Genomic DNA, 20,981 nt, shown 5'->3' with positions numbered 1-20,981 from the left:
ACGCGTTTCTGGGAGGATACTTGGCTCGGAGAGACACCCTTAGCCATTCAATACCCGTCTTTGTATCGTATTGTTCAACGACGTGAGGTGTTTGTTGCAACGGTACTTCAATCTATCCCCCTTAATATTCAGTTCAGAAGGGCGCTGGTGTGGAATCGTTGGGAAGAATGGCTCCTTCTAGTAAGTAGACTGATGGAGGTTCAGCTTTCTCAACAACCCGATGAATTATGCTGGAAGCTTACTAGGTCTGGAGTATTTACAGTTAAATCAATATATGTTGATGTTATCAATTCAAGCTCGATTCCTAGTTCCAAACATGTTTGGGCTGTCAAAGTCCCTTTGAAAATCAAAGTGTTTATGTGGTTTGTCCATAAACAAGTTATTTTAACCAAGGACAACTTGACAAAGCGTAATTGGACAGGACCTACTAGGTGTAGTTTCTGTGATCGGGATGAGACGATCAAACACCTTTTTCTTGATTGCCCGCTAGCCAAAGTTTTATGGCGGACGGTTCATATTGCTTTTAATATTACTCCACTAAGTTCTGTCAACACGTTATTTGGAACGTGGCTTAACGGGATAGAGCCCGAATTAGCGAGACATATTCGTGTAGGAGTCTGTGCCTTGTTGTGGGCACTCTGGAATTGCAGAAATGATTTGGTTTTTAACAGGACAACACACATTCTTTTTTGCAGGTTATTTTCCGAGCCACGGCGTTGCACTCCGACGGAGGCCAGGGAGCGTTTGGTTACTGGATCTATCCGCTGGGAGATGGTAGCTCGGGATATCTTCAACCGGTTTGGATGGCGGTCATGTAATAGGGCATGCAATTAGTTTACCTATCTTTTTTTTGCCAGCCGGTTGTGGCGTCCTTTATTTGGCTAGTTTGGCTTTTAACCCTTTTAGCTCTGTGTGAGCTCCTTTTTATTTTCATTTGGAGACTTGAAGACCTTGTTGGAACCTATTTATTTGTTTAATAAGATGACCGTATGCATCGTTCTGATGCAGAGGCCGGGGAATCCCCTTTTCGGAAAAAAAACATTAGGTTCTTTTTAAGCAGTAGAGAAACTCTCCAACGTCGTGCATTGTCCAAAAAAGAAAATCCCACTAGGCAAAAGAGGCAGCAGCTCCGTACTGATACAGAACCATACCGGCCGAGACAGGCAGCGTACTGTGGAACAGAGGAAAACCAACCGGACCCTGCCCGGCTCGGCTGCCCTCCCCCTCGTCACCCCCTCCATTTCCGACTCCCCACGATCCCCGCACCCCGACCCCGATCCGCGCCAACTCACCGCCGGGATCCGGCGAGCCCCTCTCGCCCGGCCGCGGCTACCGCCCCACATGTCCGTCGGCAGGACGATCTAGATCCGGCGAGCGACTGAGATCCCACCGCGCTTCGCGCCGATGGCCGGCGCGGTGTCGGCGCTGTTCCTGCTGGACATCAAGGGCCGCGTCCTCGTCTGGCGCGACTTCCGCGGCGACGTCACCGCCGTCCAGGCCGAGCGCTTCTTCACCAAGCTCCTCGACAAGGAGGTAGCAACCTACCCCCTCGCAATCCTCAACGCCTCTAATGCAGTGCTATTAGGATCCTTGCCGCGGCTTCGCGCTAAGTTGTTGTGAACGACAGGGCGATGCGGAGGCGTACTCGCCGGTGGTCTACGACGACGCGGGCGTCACCTACATGTTCATACAACATAACAATGTCTTCCTCCTCACCGCCTCCCGCCAAAACTGCAACGCCGCTAGCATCCTCCTCTTCCTCCACCGCGTTGTCGATGTATAAATGCCCGCCTCATATTTGCAAGCGGCACATTGGGAATTTGAGCGTCTAATTTGTTCATGTACTTTGCGCGCCCTGTGTGTGTAGGTGTTCAAGCACTATTTCGAGGAATTGGAGGAGGAATCACTCAGAGATAACTTTGTCGTCGTGGTATGTAACTGTTTGTGATAGGAATTGGGGTTGGGGGGCATGACGTGCCAGCTGTTTTCAAGTTTGCTGGTAATTGATGTGATTTGACACATGATTTTTCTGTATCTTCTATATGTAGTATGAGTTGCTTGATGAGATGATGGATTTTGGGTATCCACAATACACCGAGGCAAAGATTTTAAGCGAGTTCATCAAGACAGATGCATACAAGATGGAGGTCTCACAGAGACCACCTATGGCTGTGACAAATGCTGTCTCATGGAGGAGTGAGGGGATTCGGTACAAAAAGAACGAAGTAGGTTGATTTATCTTTGCTCGCTCTTTTTATGTGGTCGGAAAGGCTTTGGTTGTACTTGACGAAGTACCGAATCCCTGCTTTTCCAGGTGTTCTTGGATGTAGTGGAGAGTGTTAACATTCTTGTTAATAGCAATGGGCAGATTGTGAGATCAGATGTTGTTGGGGCACTGAAAATGCGAACATATTTGAGGTGAGTTTGCAATATCATTTGTGGTAATTAGCAGTATGATAGTCTGAAATGTTTGTGTTGAATAATTCAATATAGATCACTTTGCTAAAGAGTAAAGATCGTTTACATTGTCTCATAGATAAATGAAGCACTCAGGACCTATTTCCGTGCCCTTTTAGAATTCTATTTATCATACAGTTGAACAATTAGTGATGACCTAAGTGAAGTAAGTGCATGTTCTTTTGCATACTATTGTAGATTTGTTGCTTGACATTGGGCCATAGGGTGTTCTGGGCAAATATCATTATTATATTGGCAGCATATGCTACACATGTGCTTTTCATGCTCACGTAGGAATGCATGTCTTAGTTAAAACTTAAGATTAGACTTCAGGAACGAGTTCTCAGAAACCTAACGATAAGCTTCGTGGTTCCCTCCTGTGTACTGATTTGCAACAATGTTGTACACAACTGTGCTGTTGGCCTTGATAACTTGTAGTTTACCTGAATTAAATGCTATCCTTTTCATTGGTTTCTACCATAATGACCACAAAACAAGTTATGGTAGAGGCATTGAGCTGTGAGTGATGACCATTGAACAAGTTAATACCGAAAGTTACTAAGTAATCATTATCAAAGAAGAAAGCTGGAAGCCTGGAAGATGTTCTAAATCTGGTATTGAAAGATGAGTATACTAGCGATATTGGTCTTGAAATCCCCTACTTTACCTAAACTTTGCCTTTTCACTGTGGACCTTGCAGTTAGGAGTTGGTATCTATTGGTTTGTAATCACAAAGCAAGTTATGCTGGACATGCTATATCCTGATAATCATAAGTCAAGTTAATACCAAAAGTTACTAAATAATCACTATCAGTAATGAAATTTTGAAAGGTGCCAAATTTGGTACCAAGAGAAGAGTATGCTGCGCTGGTAAATGTCAGGTTGATATTTTCTGTACTCATCATGCATCATATATAATCTGTCTTGTATCATACAAAGAGGTCCTTCAACCATAAAACAAAATGAAATTTAAGGCAGGCACAAATCATTTAGACTCTGAACATTGATATTGCTTCACATTGCCAATTCAAACCTTGATTCTTTTGAAATGTGAAGCATAACTGGAATATCAAGCTCATTTTGAAATTAGTATATCAGAAATGACCGTGCTTTATAGATTGCTAGACTTTGTTGCTTCCTATTTATTTTCCTGATGACAAGCTTTTGTACCATCTAAATATATTTGTTATCTATGTTAGTATGTTTCCTTGTATTCAGATACACATCCATGACCCCACTAATACTGATTTGAAACAGTGGAATGCCCGAGTGCAAACTCGGGTTGAATGACAAGGTTCTTTTGGAGGCTCAGGGGCGAGCAACTAAAGGGAAGGCAATAGATCTTGATGATATCAAATTTCATCAGTAAGCAATAGTATTTCCTTTTCCCCATCAAGTCTATTACACCAGAACATCTGCATGACCATTCTCTATTTTGCTACAAGGTGTGTGCGATTGGCCAGATTTGAGAATGACAGGACGATATCATTCATCCCTCCAGATGGATCTTTTGATCTGATGACATACAGGCTCAACACTCAGGTTTTTCTTCCTGATTGTGCTTTAGAACTACAAGAGACTTCATATATACTTGGAAGTTCATTGTTTTTCTTGTCTCATTCTCATGTGCCTGCGCACCTTTTATGCCATTCAGGTGAAACCTCTTATCTGGGTGGAAGCCCAGGTTGAAAAACATTCAAGAAGCCGGATAGAATTGATGATTAAGGCAAGAAGTCAGTTTAAGGAAAGAAGGTGCTGCGTCCGTAACAAAAATTGGCTTGCTTGTGTTACACTGGTGCCTTTTGAAAGTCATGTTTTTTTTCCCTCTTCATTTGCAGCACAGCAACAAATGTTGAAATTGAAGTTCCTGTTCCTTCAGATGCCACAAACCCAAATATAAGAACTTCAATGGGTTCTGCTGCATATGCACCTGAGAGAGATGCAATGGTCTGGAAAGTAAAATCATTTCCTGGTGGCAAAGTGAGTATGGCCGACTTCAAATGAATCCATTGGCTCCTGTGATCCTAGTCAAAGTATGCTAATATCATGAACTTGCTTGCTCTCTTAGGAGTACATGTGCAGAGCGGAGTTTAGTCTACCAAGTATAAGTGCGGAAGAAGCAGTCCCTGAAAAGAAGGCACCGATACGGGTGAAATTTGAAATACCATATTTCACTGTATCGGGTATTCAGGTGATGAGACTAACTTTGTTACGAGTTTGTTATATCATCACAGGTACTATTGTATGTTTTTCTATGGCACCTCGAGTAAAAAGTATGGCGTTATGTACTTCACAGGTTCGCTATCTAAAGATCATTGAAAAGAGTGGGTACCAGGCGCTTCCGTGGGTTAGATACATTACCATGGCAGGTGAATACGAACTGAGACTTATATGAGTTTCCTGTGGTGTGGCTACTAGAAAAGGAAGACACCAATGAAGCTGTGAGGCTTTTGGAATACATAGTTCTTGCTCGCTACAGCGTATAGATGAATTGGGCAATGAACATGGAAGTCATCTCCCAAAAAGCTGTAGCGCGCAAGGTTTTTTTGTGGCTTGTCACTGTAATTTACACATCAAGTACAGTTTTGAGAAAGAAGAACACTGCTTTTTTTCCTTTGGACGAGTTAACTTGTATCATAATTGATTTATTGTTATTATTATTATTTTTGGTGACAAATTTGTTTTTATTTCCTTTTGTCCCACACGGAAAAATATAGAGCTGATTGTTTTGATAAATGAGCACATGAATATTGCTTTTGAAGTTTGGGTTGAAGCTATTCCAGGCTTTTCTGTAGTCTATAGAATGGTGGAGGGAGAAAAGAAAACCAAAAACAGCTGGCGGCTGTTGTGTGGAGCTCAACGCGATCCTCCATCCGGACCTCCTCCGCCCCGGCTAACGAGACCTTGGCATGATCGCCTCCTCACTTGCATCTTGAGCACTCCGCTCTGAGACATCCTAAGCGTGCTGATGCTGTGCTGTGATGGCTCGCACCTGTAATTCTACAAAGCCGTCTCCTGGAGATAGGCGTGTCGTGTGGCGACAGCTCTGGCTTGAAACATATGAAATTCTTCACAAGAAAGCAAGGGCAAGATGGTATGACCTGGGCTCTCTGTCTTCTCCCAGGCGTGCCAGACCAGTGGAGGGAGTACTCCCTTCGTTCTCGTTGTGGCTGAAATTCATGTATCTAGACGTATTTTAGTGGTTAAATAACTCCCTCCTACGATACTAATTAGTAAAATAATATGGATGAATAAGAATGCTTGATTTTTGATTGACGATGTCCCTTCCATTTCAGGGGGCATTCCGATTTCGCTAGTATCACCATTATTTATGTCAAATACATCTGCTCCCATGGGGCATTCCGATTTCCCTAGTATCACCATTATTTATGCCAAATACATCTGTTTGAGCGAGTAGCGACAACTAAGATGAAACGGAGGGAGCACTCAGTGAGCTTGGCTTACCGAGTCAGAGACTAATGCAAATGCTGCATCTTTCCAAGGGGGAATTTGGCCATGTATAAGCTGAACGAAAAAAGAAGATCCATTCTGACAAATATAACTTGTTCTGCGTACAGAGTAGAATAAACCTGCGAGTTTCCTCCCGGCGTCAACTAAAGACATTTTTTCTCTATCCTCAGGTCACCTATGAAACGCAATACCCATCCTAGACGACAAATCTACATACTAGACTAAAATACACGTAATGCGGAAAATAATTAACACTACATGCCAAAATCTGAATGGTGTCCAAGAAACGTCAGGTGCACAGAACAGAACCGGAAGCTGGCCTGCATCGTCCACCGCTCGCTCAGGGCTGCCTGATGGCGGTAGCCAGGTCGAGGCAGTTGCTGACGAGGCGCATGATGTGGCGCTGCGCGCCGCGTATCGGCGACTTGAGCTCCGGGCGCTCGCCGAAGATGTCCCGGCAGTCGGTGGAGTAGGTGCTGGCCGCCGACAGCTCCGACATGAGATCGTCGCGGCTGCCCCCCTTCTTGAGCGTCGTCCGCGACTTCCCCAGCGAGTCCGTCAGCGACGCGTAGCTGTCCCTGCACGACTGCAGCGACGACATCATCGGGATGGTGTTGCCCAGGCCTGCCCTCATCGCCTCGTCGAGCCGCATCTCCGCCATGGCCGACTTGGCCGCCGTCACCCGCAGGGCCGTGTCCAGGAGCTGCTGCGGGGTCGTCACCCCGGGCAGCGTCGCCATCGTGCTACACAGCGTTCTGTAGTGCACCTGCACGCACGCACAAATGACAGACACGCGAACGTATCCGTAAGGATGTTTGATCTGCAGAGCACGCACGTTGTAGATTCATCCACCGTATGTATGTACCTCTTGACATATGCCGAAGCATTCTTCGCACCTCTGGATGCCGATCAGGCGGCGGCCACTGTCGCCGAAGGGGAGGAAGATAGGGTGGATCGCACGGGCATCGATGGAGCTGGAGGACGCCGCCAAGACGGCGGCAAAGATCAGCGCGAGGAGGCGTAGTAACATTGGTGGGTGCTGGAAGGAGGGGAGAAGGGTACGTGGGCTAAAGAGGAGAGACGAGGACTGGAGAGGCTATAAAAGAAGATCCTGTTCGCGCTTGAGAAGAAAGCGGTTAACTAGTAGTGGTAGAGAGCACGGGCCTGGACTGCGAGTGAAAGGTAGCCGTAAATTTCTGCGGGGTTCTGGTTGGCCACCCTTGGTTGTAGCTTTCTTCCGTCGTTAATATTGACTCGAGTTTCTTCTCTTTGTGTGACAGTCAGGTGATAGCCTTGTGAAAGGCACTAGTGATAAAGTTGAAAAAAGAACTCGTTGCACAAGCAAAACTTGAAAATGTTACGCCCAAGCTTAGGGTCGGCCCAAGTTCTGCGTACCGGATCGTCCGGATTGGCCCAACAAGCAGTTTTAGGAATCTTCTACATACCGGATCGGAGAGATTTGTAACCTTCCTAGGAGAGAGGTTTTAGAAACCTCCATCCGGTCTTATTTTTCTTTCATTTTTACTGCATTTTCCTCTATTTCTTTTCATATTTTCCTGTTTGTTTTCCTCTTTTCGCTTTTCCTTTGTTTTATGTTTTCTCACTTTCTTTTGTATAAAGAAATTCAACATTTTTTAATATGTAATGAACATTTTTTAAAAATAGCGTGAATAATATTTTACATTTTTGTGAACAGTTTAAAACGTTTGAACATTTTTAAATGTTGTGAACATTTCTATCAATAGTTATGGATAGTTTTGTAATATGTCATGAACATTTTTCCAAAATTGCACGAACCAAATATTATATTTTCATGAAAAATTCTTTTAAATAGTTATGAACAACTTTTTTTATATGTTATGGTATTTTTAAGAAAATTTTGTGAATACTGTTTTAAATTTTCATGAACATTAAAAACGTGTCAAAAATTTGTAGATGCTACAAACATTTTTTAAAGGTTATGAAAACTTTTTTTTCAATGCCATGAATATTTTTTGAAAAATTGCGTCAATGAATATTTATTAATTCATAAAAAATAGAAAAAAAATGTCATGATAACATTTCAAACGTGTGGACATTTTTGTTCAATGCTACCAACATGTTTTTAAATGTCATGAACATTTTTTTATTTATGTGTAAACTTTTCTTGGAGTGTCATGAAAATTTTATTAAAAAATTAGATACTTTTTTGAGCTGCGTGAACATTTCTTCAATATACAGAGAACATTGTTTGCAAAATTCATAAAAATAAAATATTTTTAAAATATACTTTAGTGGATTTATAGAAATGTAAATATAAATATAAAGAAAAATAAAAAAATTAGAAGAGAAAAATACAGAAAAAATGCAAGTACATAAAAGATAACCAAGCTACCATTCTCACAAGCTTGGCGTAGCCCATTTAACCTAGGGGGTGTAGGTGAGGCAGCGGTCGGTCTCAGGGCACGGCGATGTCTCGCCTCGTGCGTTTACATTGGGAGCGGATTAGAATGGAGGTCGACGCAGGAGCATAAGGCGAAAAGATCATATCTTTGCCCTAATTTTTTTTCTCTTTTGGGAAAGGAGCTTAAACCCTCAGCTTCTAGACCACTATGATGAACATAACCATTCTTATTAATGATTAACTAGAGTACAAAGCAAAAAACAACCATAGGTGAACCATTACACAATATGAAATTTATACCCTCGACCAAGTCAATTTGTTTGTCAATAACGTTTTTGAGAAAGGATAGACGCCTGTCGAGGGGGGGGGGGGGGGTGCCCGAGGGTCCCTGTGACGCCCCCGATTCAATCGTACACTAATCATGCACACAAACATGTACGATCAAGATCAGGGACTCACGGGAAGATATCACAACACAACTCTAAAACATAAATAAGTCATACAAGCCAGGGGCCTCGAGGGCTCGAATACAAGTGCTCGATCATAGACGAGTCAGCGGAAGCAACAATATCTGAGTACAGACATAAGTTAAACAAGTTTGCCTTAAGAAGGCTAGCACAAACTAGGATACAGATCGAAAGAGGCGCAGGCCTCCTGTCTGGGATCCTCCTAACTACTCCTGGTCGTCGTCAGCGGGCTGCACGTAGTAGTAGGCTCCTCCGGTGTAGTAGGAGTCGTCGTCGACGGTGGCGTCTGGCTCCTGGGCTCCAGCATTTGGTTGCGACAACCAGGTAGAAAGGAAAGGGGGAAAAGAGGGAGAAAAGCAACCGTGAGTACTCATCCAAAGTACTCGCAAGTAAGGAGCTACACTACATATGCATGGGTATATGTGTAAAGGGCCATATCGGTGGACTGAACTGCAGAATGCCAGAATAAGAGGGGGATAGCTAATCCTATCGAAGACTACGCTTCTGGCCTCCTCCATCTTGCAGCATGTAGAAAAGAGTAGATGGTAAATTCACCAAGTAGCATCGCATAGCATAATCCTACCCGGCGATCCCCTCCTCGTCGCCCTGTTAGAGAGCGATCAACGGGTTATATCTGGCACTTGGAAGGTGTGTTTTATTAAGTATCCGGTTCTAGTTGTCATAAGGTCAAGGTACAACTCCGGGTCGTCCTTTTACCGAGGGACACGGCTATTCGAATAGATAAACTTCCCTGCAGGGGTGCACCACATAACCCAACACACTCGATCCCATTTGGCCGGACACACTTTTCTGGGTCATGCCCGGCCGCGGAAGATCAACACGTCGTAGCCCTACCTAGGCACAACAGAGAGGTCAGCACGCCGGTCTAAATCCTATGGCGCAGGGGTCTGGGCCCATCGCCCATTGCACACCTGCACGTTGCGTACGCGGCCGGAAGCAGACCTAGCCCCCTTAATACAAGCATGAGCTTACGGTCCAATGCGGCGCGCGCCGCTCAGTCGCTGACGTCACGAAGGCTTTGGCTGATACCACGACGTCGAGTGCCCATAATTGTTCCCGCGTAGTTGGTTAGTGCGTATAGACCAAATGGCCAGACTCAGATCAAATACCAAGATCTCGTTAAGCGTGTTAATTGAAGTATCCGCGAACGCCGACCAGGGCCAGGCCCACCTCTCTCCTAGGTGGTCTCAACCTCCCCTGTCGCTCCGCCACAAAGTAACAGTCAGGGGCCGTCGGGAACCCAGGCCCACCTCTACCGGGATGGAGCCACCTGTCCTTTCAGCCCCCTCATCAGTATCACTTGCGGGTACTCAACGAGCTGACCCGACTTTAGTCACCACATGTGTCATGTATATAAAGTATATAGTATATACCCGTGATCACCTCCCTAGTGATCACGGCCCGATAGTATGGCATGGCAGACGGACAAGAGTGTAGGGCCACTGATGGAACACTAGCATCCTATACTAAGCAGTAGGGTAGCAGGTAAGGGTAACAACTGTAGCAACAATGACAGGCTATGCAGCAGAATAGGATTAACCGAAAGCAGTAACATGCTACACTCTTCTAATGCAAGCAATATAGAGAAGAATAGGCGATATCTGGTGATCAAGGGGGGGGGGGCTTGCCTGGTTGCTCTGGCAAGAAGGGTTCGTTGTCGATGTAGTCGATCACAGGGGTACCGGCATCAGTCTCGGGGTCTACCGGAAAGAAGTAACGAAGGAGGAACACAATAAATAACAGAGCAATCAAAGCATCACAAAGCATAACATGACAAACGCGGTGCTAGATGTGCCCTAACGCGGTAGGAGGTGATACCGGCGAAGGGGGGAAACATCCAGGAAAGTATCCCCAGTGTTTCGCGTTTTCGGACAGATGAACCGGAGGGGAAAAGTTGCGTGTTTGCTATGCTAGGGATGTGTGGTGGATGAACGGGCTGCGTATCCGGATTCGTCTCGTCGTTCTAAGCAACTTTCATGTACAAAGTTTTTCCACCCAAGTTACAGATTATTTTATTTTAATTTTTAAAGTTTTAAATCATTTTTAGAATTTATGTAAGTAATTTAATTCAACATTATCCAGAACAGTGCATGCTGACGTCAGCATGACATCAGCAGTCAACAGAGGTGTTGACTGGGTCGCTGACGTGTGGGTCCCACTGGTCATTGACTTAGTTAACTAAACAGGATTAGTTAATTTAATTAAAGTGATTAGGTTAATTAATTAGGCTTAATTAGATTAATTAAGTTAATTAATTATCTTAATTAATTAATTATATTATTATTATTTATTATTATTTAATTCTTTTTTAGTTTTCTGGGACGTGGGGCCCCTAGTCAGTGGCCTAGAGGGCCATAGCGGGTGCGGGCATCGGGTGCGAGCGAACGGGTGGAGCCAGGCGACGGGCGCCAGCTCGCCCGATAAGGCACTGCGAGGCAAGGCGCCCACTGAGGCAGCGGCGGGGCGCGCGCAGCCGCCGGCGAGAGGCGGTGGGGCGCTGCAGAGGGAGCAGGGTGGCCTCGGCGAGCCACGGCGGGGCTCGGCCAAGAGAGGTTGTGAAAGAACATGCGGTGCCCCCATGTTTGGTTTTGGTAATTGATGACAATCTCTATGGACTAATGGTTGCCTTGAGTTATATTTGAAGGATTTGTCCGTAGGCATTTCTTGAAGTTCATGTGTTGGTTTCAAGGAGTTTATGTGGTGACCAAGGTGTTATTAAGGAATTATCCAAAGATTGGTCATGTGAGAGTTGAGCTTATTGCAAGCATGTCTTGAAGAAGAAGATTGTGTGATCATTCATGTTTACCTTCAAGACATCATCCAAATGAAGAGAGTTGGAAAGAGTCAAGGTTGATCAAGACTAAGTCAAGAGTGAATCAACTTGATCATCTCACAAAGCGTAGAAGATGTACCGGGAGGGATCAAGCGATCCCATGGTGTGGTAAGCATTGTCAATTACGCTTTGTGTACTAACCCATGATCTTCGTGAGAGTTCTTTGTGGGGTTAGGTTGCGGTGTGCAAGTTCAAGTGAAGCATCATGAAGAGATCAAATGCTTGAAGCCATTGTGGTGACAATGGACTTGTGAAGATGTGCGGAAGGGTGGCTCACCCATAGTGGAGTATGGGGGACCAATCAACTAGTCTTCATCGAGCCAATGCAATCAAGAAAGGTGGTCCATCTTGAGGGAGTCAAGATCATCATCATCTAGCTCAAGTGGACCATGTGCAAGGCAAAGGTTTTCTCTTGATAGGTTTTCTATTTTACCGGTCTCATGACGGTAGTTGGGAGACCGGGTTACCGTATCTATTGCCGTACTATCAAGGGGGGCTCTCGATGAGTAGCTTGATCGTATCGTTCATAGAGAGCTCAAACCATTGCATCCTTGCATCATCTTTATTGGTTCTTGTTTGGTTCTTCTCTTTGTGAGTTTTGGAGCTTATGGTCATCTTGATGACAAGCTCGAGTTCATCGAAAACGGAGTTCACTCGCATCTTCTATGATGTTTTCGATGTTGGAGGTTATGCCGGTTCTTCTCGGTTGGAGGTTTCTTTCCTCTACGTGTCGCTGTTTTGATGCTACTCGTCGTCTTGTATCCAACAAGCTTGAGTTTGCTCAATTCGGAGCTCATATGAAGAAGTTTTGGCAGTTCTGTTTGGTCCAAGCGGTAGTACCGCTTGGGTGCTACAAGCGGCAGTACCGCTCCATAGCGGTAGTACCACTGGTAGCCCCCAGCCATAGTACCGCTGCGGCTTCGTGCTAGTACTGCCTCGATTCGAGGGGTCTTTTTCCGTGTCGGGTTTTACGGTACTAGCCGCGGTAGTGGAGGCGGTAGTACCGCTCGTGTGCGGTAGTACCGCCCTGACCACCGTGGTAGTACCGCTCTGGGCCCAGCGGCAGTACCGCGAGGGGGAGCGGTACTACCGCTGGCCAAGCGGTAGTACCGCTCTCTGCGGGGCTGTTTTGGGGGGTAACGGTTGGATTTTCCCCCTCCTATAAAAGGGGGTCTTCTTCCCCATTCTACCTTATCTCTTGAGCTCGTGTTCTTCCCCCATTGTTGACCTTCTTCGAGCTTGCTAACTCTCAATCCCTCCATGGATTCTTGCTAGTTTTTGAGGGAAAAGAGAGAGGAGATCTAGATCCACATTTCCACCAATCACTTTCTCCTCTATGTGAGGGGAACCCCTTGGATCTAGATCTTGGAGTTCTTGGTGTTCTCCTTCTTGTTCTTCCTCTCATTTTCCTCCCTAGCATTAGTTGCTTCGGTGGGATTTGAGAGAGAAGGACTTGGGCACTCCGTGTGCCCTTGCCATTGCATTTGGTGCATCGGTTTGAGTTCTCCACGGTGATACGTGCCAGTTACAAGTTGAGAAGCTTATTACTCTTGGGTGCTTGTGTTGGGGAACGTAGTAATTTCAAAAAAATTCCTACGCACACGCAAGATCATGGTGATGCATAGCAACGAGAGGGGAGAGTGTTGTCCACGTACCCTCGTAGACCGAAAGCGGAAGCGTTAACACAACGCGGTTGATGTAGTCGTACGTCTTCACGATCCGACCGATCAAGTACCGAACGCACGGCACCTCCGAGTTCAGCACACGTTCAGCTCGATGACGTCCCTCGAACTCCGATCCAGCTGAGTGTTTAGGGAGAGTTTCGTCAGCACGACGGCGTGGTGGCGATGATGATGTTCTACCGACGCAGGGCTTCGCCTAAGCACCGCTATGATATTATCGAGGTGTAATATGATGGAGGGGGGCACCGCACACGGCTAAGAGATCAATAGATCAATTGTTGTGTCTATGGGGTGCCCCTGCCCCCGTATATAAAGGAGCAAGGGGGAGGCCGGCCGGCCCTTGTTGGCGCGCCAGGAGGAGTCCTCCTCCTAGTAGGAGTAGGAATCCCCTCTTTCCTACTCCTACTAGGAGGGGGAAAGGAAGGGGGAGAGGGAGAAGGAAAGGGGGGCGCCGCCCCCCCTCTCCTAGTCCAATTCGGACCAGAGGGGGAGGGGGCGCGCGGCCCCTCCTAGCTGCCCCTCTCTCTCCACTAAGGCCCATAAGGCCCATTACTTCTCCCGGGGGGGTTCCGGTAACCCTCCGGCACTCCGGTTTTCTCCGAAATCACCCGGAACACTTCCGGTGTCCGAATATAGTCGTCCAATATATCAATCTTTATGTCTCGACCATTTCGAGACTCCTCGTCATGTCCGTGATCACATCCGGGACTCCGAACAACCTTCGGTACATCAAAACATATAAACTCATAATATAACTGTCATCGTAACGTTAAGTGTGCGGACCCTACGGGTTCGAGAACTATGTAGACATGACGGAGACACGTCTCTGGTCAATTAGCAATAGCGGAACCTGGATGCTCATATTGGTTCCCACATATTCTACGAAGATCTTTATCGGTCAGACCGCATAACAACATACGTTGTTCCCATTGTCATCGGTATGTTACTTGCCCGAGATGCGATCGTCGGTATCTCAATACCTAGTTCAATCTCGTTACCGGCAAGTCTCTTTACTCGTTCCGTAATACATCATCTTGCAACAAACTCTTTAGTTGCAATGCTTGCAAGGCTTAAGTGATGTGCATTACCGAGAGGGCCCAGAGATACCTCTCCGACAATCGGAGTGACAAATCCTAATCTCGAAATACGCCAACCCAACAAGTACCTTCGGAGACACCTGTAGAGCACCTTTATAATCACCCAGCTACGTTGTGACGTTTGGTAGCACACAAAGTGTTCCTCTGGTAAACGGGAGTTGCATAATCTCATAGTCATATGAACATGTATAAGTCATGAAGAAAGCAATAGCAACATACTAAACGATCAAGTGCTAAGCTAACGGAATGGGTCAAGTCAATCACATCATTCTCCTAATAATGTGATCCCGTTAATCAAATGAAAACTCATGTCTATGGCTAGGAAACATAACCATCTTTGATCAACGAGCTAGTCAAGTAGAGGCATACTAGTGACACTCTGTTTGTCTATGTATTCACACAAGTATTATGTTTCCGGTTAATACAATTCTAGCATGAATAATAAACATTTATCATGAAATAAGGAAATAAATAATAACTTTATTATTGCCTCTAGGGCATATTTCCTTCAGTCTCCCACTTGCACTAGAGTCAATAATCTAGATTACACAGTAATGATTCTTACACCCATGGAGCCTTGGTGTTGATCATGTTTTGCTCGTGGAAGAGGCTTAGTCAACGGGTCTGCAACATTCAGATCCGTATGTATCTTGCAAATTTCTATGTCTCCCACCTGGACTAAATCCCAGATGGAATTGAAGCGTCTTTTGATGTGTTTGGTTCTCTTGTGAAATCTGGATTCCTTTGCTAAGGCAATTGCACCAGTATTGTCACAAAAGATTTTCATTGGACCCGATGCACTAGGTATGACACCTAGATCGGATATGAACTCCTTCATTTGCTGATTCCGAAGCAGCTATGTACTCCGCTTCACACGTAGATCCTGCCACGACGCTTTGTTTAGAACTGCACCAACTGACAGCTCCACCGTTCAATGTAAACACGTATCCGATTTGCGATTTAGAATCGTCCGGATCAGTGTCAAAGCTTGCATCGACGTAACCATTTACGATGAGCTCTTTGTCACCTCCATAAACGAGAAACATATCCTTAGTCCTTTTCAGGTATTTCAGGATGTTCTTGACCGCTGTCCAGTGATCCACTCCTGGATTACTTTGGTACCTTCCTGCTGGACTTATAACAAGGCATACATCAGGTCTGGTACACAGCATTGCATACATGATAGAGCCTATGGCTGAAGCATAGGGAACATCTTTCATCTTCTCTCTATCTTCTGCAGTGGTCGGGCATTGAGTCTTACTCAATTTCACACCTTGTAACACAGGCAAGAACCCTTTCTTTGCTTGATCCATTTTGAACTTTTTCAAAACTTTGTCAAGGTATGTGCTTTGTGAAAGTCCAATTAAGCGTCTTGATCTATCTCTATAAATCTTGATGCCCAATATATACGCAGCTTCACCGAGGTCTTTCATTAAAAACTCTTATTCAAGTATCCCTTTATGCTATCCAAAAATTCTATATCATTTCCAATCAGCAATATGTCATCCACATATAATATCAGAAATGCTACAGAGCTCCCACTCACTTTCTTGTAAATACAGGCTTCTCCAAAAGTCTGTATAAAACCAAATGCTTTGATCACACTATCAAAGCATTTATTCCAACTCCGAGAGGCTTGCACCAGTCCATAAATGGATCGCTGGAGCTTGCACACTTTGTTAGCTTCCTTTGGATCGACAAAACCTTCCGGTTGCATCATATACAACTCTTCTTCCAGAAATCCATTCAGGAATGCAGTTTTGACATCCATTTGCCAAATTTCATAATCATAAAATGCGGCAATTGCTAACATGATTCGGACAGACTTAAGCATCGCTACGGGTGAGAAGGTCTCATCGTAGTCAATCCCTTGAACTTGTCGAAAACCTTTCGCAACAAGTCGAGCTTTATAGACAGTAACATTACCGTCAGCGTCAGTCTTCTTCTTGAAGATCCATTTATTTTCAATGGCTTGCCGATCATCGGGCAAGTCAACCAAAGTCCATACTTTGTTCTCATACATGGATCCCATCTCAGATTTCATGGCCTCAAGCCATTTTGCGGAATCTGGGCTCACCATCGCTTCTTCATAGTTCGTAGGTTCGTCATGGTCTAGTAACATAACCTCCAGAACAGGATTACCGTACCACTCTTGTGCGGATCTTACTCTGGTTGATCTACGAGGTTCAGTAATAACTTGATCTGAAGTTTCATGATCATCATCATTAACTTCCTCACTAATTGGCATAGGTGTCGCAGAAACTGGTTTCTGTGATGAACTACTTTCCAATAAGGGAGCAGGTACAGTTACCTCATCAATTTCTACTTTTCTCCCACTCACTTCTTTCGAGAGAAACTCCTTCTCCAGAAAATTTCCGAATTTAGCAACAAAAGTTTTGCCTTCGGATCTGTGATAGAAGGTGTACCCAACAATCTCCTTTGGGTATCCTATGAAGACACATTTCTCTGATTTAGGTTCGAGCTTATCAGGTTGAAGTTTTTTCACATAAGCATCGCAGCCCCAAACTTTAAGAAACGACAACTTTGGTTTTTTGCCAAACCACAGTTCATAAGGCGTCGTCTCAATGGATTTTGATGGTGCCCTATTTAACGTGAATGCAGCCGTCTCTAAAGCATAACCCCAAAACGATAGCGGTAAATCAGTAAGAGACATCATAGATCGCACCATATCTAGTAAAGTACGATTACGACGTTCGGACACACCATTACGTTGTGGTGTTCCGGGTGGCGTGAGTTGCGAAACTATTCCGCATTGTTTCAAATGTAGACCAAACTCGTAACTCAAATATTCTCCTCCACGATCTGATCGTAGAAACTTTATTTTCTTGTTACGATGATTTTCAACTTCACTCTGAAATTCTTTGAACCTTTCAAATGTTTCAGACTTATGTTTAATTAAGTAGATATACCCATATCTGCTCAAATCATCTTGTAAAGGTGAGAAAATAACGATATCCGCCACGAGCCTCAATATTCATCGGACCACATACATCTGTATGTATGATTTCCAACAAATCTGTTGCTCTCTCCATAGTTCCGGAGAACGGTGTTTTAGTCATCTTGCCCATGAGGCACGGTTCGCAAGTACCAAGTGATTCATAATCAAGTGGTTCCAAAAGTCCATCAGTATGGAGTTTCTTCATGCGCTTTACACCGATATGACCTAAACGGCAGTGCCACAAATAAGTTGCACTATCATTATCAACTCTGCATCTTTTGGCTTCAATATTATGAATATGTGTATCACTACTATCGAGATTCAACAAAAATAGACCACTCTTCAAGGGTGCATGTGACGCCCCTGATTTGACCGTACACTAATCATGCACGCAAATGTGTACGATCAAGATCAGGGACTCACGGGAAGATATCACAACACAACTCTAAACCATAAATAAGTCATGCAAGCATCATAATACAAGCCAGGGGCCTCGAGGGCTTGAATACAAGTGCTCGATCACAGACGAGTCAGCGGAAGCAACAATATCTGAGTACAGACACAAGTTAAACAAGTTTGCCTTAAGAAGGCTAGCACAAACTGGGATACAGATCGAACGAGGCGCAAGCCTCCTGCCTGGGATCCTCCTAACTACTCTTGGTCGTCGTCAGCGGCCTGCACGTAGTAGTAGGCACCTCCAGTGTCGTAGGTGTCATCGTCGACGGTGGCGTCTGGCTCCTGGACTCCAGCATCTGGTTGCGACAACCAGATAGAAAGGAAAGGGGGAAAAGAGGGAGAGAAGCAGCCGTGAGTACTCATCCAAAGTACTCGCAAGCAAGGAGCTACACTACATATGCATGGGTATGTAAAGGGGCATATCAGTGGACTGAACTGCAGACTGCCAGAATAAAAGGGGGATAGCTAGTCCTGTCGAAGACTATACTTCTAGCCATCTCCATCTTGCAGCATGTAGAAGAGAGTAGATTGAAGTCCTCCAAGTAGCCTCGCATAGCATAATCCTACCCGGTGATCCCCTCCTCGTCGCCCTGTTAGAGAGCGATCACCGGGTTGTATCTGGCACTTGGAAGGGTGTATTTTATTCAGTATCCAGTTCTAGTTGTCATAAGGTCAAGGTACAACTCCGGGTCGTCCTTTTACCGAGGGACACGGCTATTCGAATAGATAAACTTCCCTGCAGGGGTGCACCACATAACCCAACACGCTTGATCCCATTCGACCGGACACACTTTCCTGGGTCATGCCCGGCCTCGGAAGATCAACACGTCGCAGCCCTACCTAAGCACAACCGAGAGGTCAGCACACCGGTCTAACCCTATGCGCGCAGGGGTCTGGGCCCATCGCCCTATGCACACCTGCACGTTGCGAACCCGGCCGCGAGCAGACCTAGCAACCCACACGATCACGGCGGTTACGTCAAAGCGGTCCAACACGGCGCGCGCCACTCAGTCGCTGACGTCACGAAGGCTTCGGCTGATACCACGACGCCGGGATACCCATAACTACTCCCGCGTAGATGGCTAGTGCGTATAGACCAAATGGCCAGACTCAGATCAAATACCAAGATCTCGTTAAGCGTGTTAAGTAACCACGAACGTCGACCAGGGCCAGGCCCACCTCTCACCTAGGCGGTCTCAACCTGCCCTGTCGCTCCGCCACAAAGATCCACTTGCGGGTACTCCTACGAGCCGACTCGACTTTAGTCATCACATGTGTCATGTATATAGTATATAAGTATATACCCGTGATCACCGCCCAAGTGATCACGACCCGATAGTATAGCACAGCAGACGGACAAGGATGTAGGGCCACTGATGGAAACTAGCATCCTATACTAAGCATGTAGGATTACAGGTAAAGGTAACAACAGTAGAAGCAAGGGCAGGCTATGCATCAGTATAGGATTAACGGAAAGCAGTAACATGCTACACTACTCTAATGCAAGCAGTATAGAGAAGAATAGGCGATATCTGGTGATCAAGGGGGGGGGCTTGCCTGGTTGCTCTGGCAAGTAGGAGGGGTCGTCAACTCCGTAGTCGAACTGGGCAGCAGCAGTGTCGGTCTCGTAGTCTACCGGAGAGAAGAGGGGGAAGAAACAGTAAATACAATGCAAACATAAGCATGACGATGCGTGACATGACAATGAGCGGTGCTAGGTGTGTCCTAACGCGACAGTAGGTGGTACCGGCGAAGGGGGGGAACATCCGGGAAAGTATGCCCGATGTTTCGCGTTTTCGGACAGATGAACCGGAGGTGAAAAGTTGCAGGTTCACTATGCTAGGGATGCGTGGCGGACGAACGGACTGCGTATTTGGATTCGTCTCGTCGTTCAGAGCAACTTTCATGTAGAAAGTATTTTCATCCAAGTTACGGATTAAAAGATATGATTTTCTAAAGATTTTAATAATTTCTGGAATTTAATTAATTATTTAATTTAATTCGAAATTTGGATTTATGACATCAGCATGATGTCATGCTGACGTCAGCAGTCAACGTTGACCGTTGACCTGGTCAACCTGACAGGTGGGTCCCACCTGTCAGTGACTGTTAGCTAATTAACTACTGTTTAGTTAAATTAATTAACTAATTAGATTAATTTAAACAGGATTAATTAACTTAATTAATTTAGTTAATTAATTAATTAATTAAATTTATTTTTATTATTTGTTTTATTATTTTTTAATTTTAATTATTTATTTATTTATTTATTAATTTTTATTAATTAGTTTATTATTATTATTATTATTTTAATCATTTCATTTTTTTCTTTTCGTTCTGTGGGCTGGGCCCCATATGTCATAGGGCCACGGGGGTTCGGGCCCAGGGGCAGTGGCCCAGGGTGCGAGGCCCCACCTGGCAGTGGCCCAGGGGCCATAGCGGGTTTGGTCCAACGGGTGCGGGCGCACCCGAGCGAGCGCTCGCCCGCGGGGCGGGACGAGGACGCCAGGGCACCGATGGCGGGGCTCGCCGGCGCGGCCAAGGGCCACGGTGGGTGGAGGCGAGGGGTGGCGCCGGTGCGGGCAGAGTGGCGCGGAGGGGCGGGCGCGGTGGCGCGGCCACGGGACAGAGGGAGAGACGGGGGAGGGCGAGGCCATGGCCGAGGTGGTCGGAGCAGGAGAAGCGTCGGGAGCCGGAGGGCGGGGCGGTGGTCGCGGGGCGCGGTGAGCGCGGTCGCGGGCGTGACCAGGGGCGAGCCCAGGCGCGGCCAACGGCACGGCGCCGGCGAGGCAAAGCGCGCCGCGGCGGGGCATGGGCGACGGGCGCCCGTAGCCTGCCCGGGGCAGGGCGGGGCCGTGGCCAGGGCGGGGCACGAGGGCCACGGCGGGCGGAGGCGGGACGAGCGCAGTGGCCGGACGCGGCCACGGCGGGCGCGTGCGGGCACGCACCGGCGGGGCGTGGGGAAGAGGAGAAGGAGGGGGGTCCTCACGGGGGGGGGGGGCGGGGTCTGGGCAGTGAGCGCGGGGAGGAGTGATGGGGACGACCGACGCAGGGGAGGAGGGGGAAGCAGGCCGGCGGGGGAGTGCTCCGGCGAGGGCGAGGCGGCGCGTGCTCCTGGCGGCGGCGGGCGGCGGCGGTGGTCTCCTCCCGATCCA

General features: G+C 46.4%; 2 protein-coding genes across 2 annotated transcripts; one reads left to right on the top strand and one right to left on the bottom strand.

Annotated features, from left to right (window-relative positions):
• The first annotated feature begins 1,144 nt into the window (after positions 1-1,144).
• On the top strand, positions 1,145-5,134 carry LOC109785307 (AP-1 complex subunit mu-2). The gene is made up of 11 exons (XM_020343904.4): positions 1,145-1,533; positions 1,628-1,777; positions 1,868-1,930; positions 2,049-2,225; positions 2,315-2,418; positions 3,715-3,822; positions 3,903-3,999; positions 4,112-4,209; positions 4,296-4,437; positions 4,526-4,648; positions 4,754-5,134. The coding sequence occupies exons 1-11, from the start codon at positions 1,405-1,407 to the stop codon at positions 4,850-4,852; spliced, it is 1,290 nt and encodes a 429-aa protein (XP_020199493.1). The 5' UTR covers positions 1,145-1,404; the 3' UTR covers positions 4,853-5,134.
• An 842-nt stretch (positions 5,135-5,976) lies between these two features.
• On the bottom strand, positions 5,977-6,991 carry LOC109785302 (uncharacterized). Its single transcript, XM_020343899.4, has 2 exons — positions 6,794-6,991; positions 5,977-6,694 (listed from the first exon to the last, which is right to left on the bottom strand). Exons 1-2 carry the CDS (start codon positions 6,956-6,958, stop codon positions 6,269-6,271), a joined length of 591 nt encoding a protein of 196 aa, XP_020199488.1. The 5' UTR covers positions 6,959-6,991; the 3' UTR covers positions 5,977-6,268.
• Positions 6,992-20,981: the final 13,990 nt, after the last annotated feature.

Source organism: Aegilops tauschii, chromosome 3, assembly GCF_002575655.3.
Source record: "Aegilops tauschii subsp. strangulata cultivar AL8/78 chromosome 3, Aet v6.0, whole genome shotgun sequence".
NCBI lineage: Eukaryota > Viridiplantae > Streptophyta > Magnoliopsida > Poales > Poaceae > Aegilops > Aegilops tauschii.
Note: the sequence above shows the minus strand (reverse complement) of the source record. Positions and strands in the feature narration are given on the sequence as shown.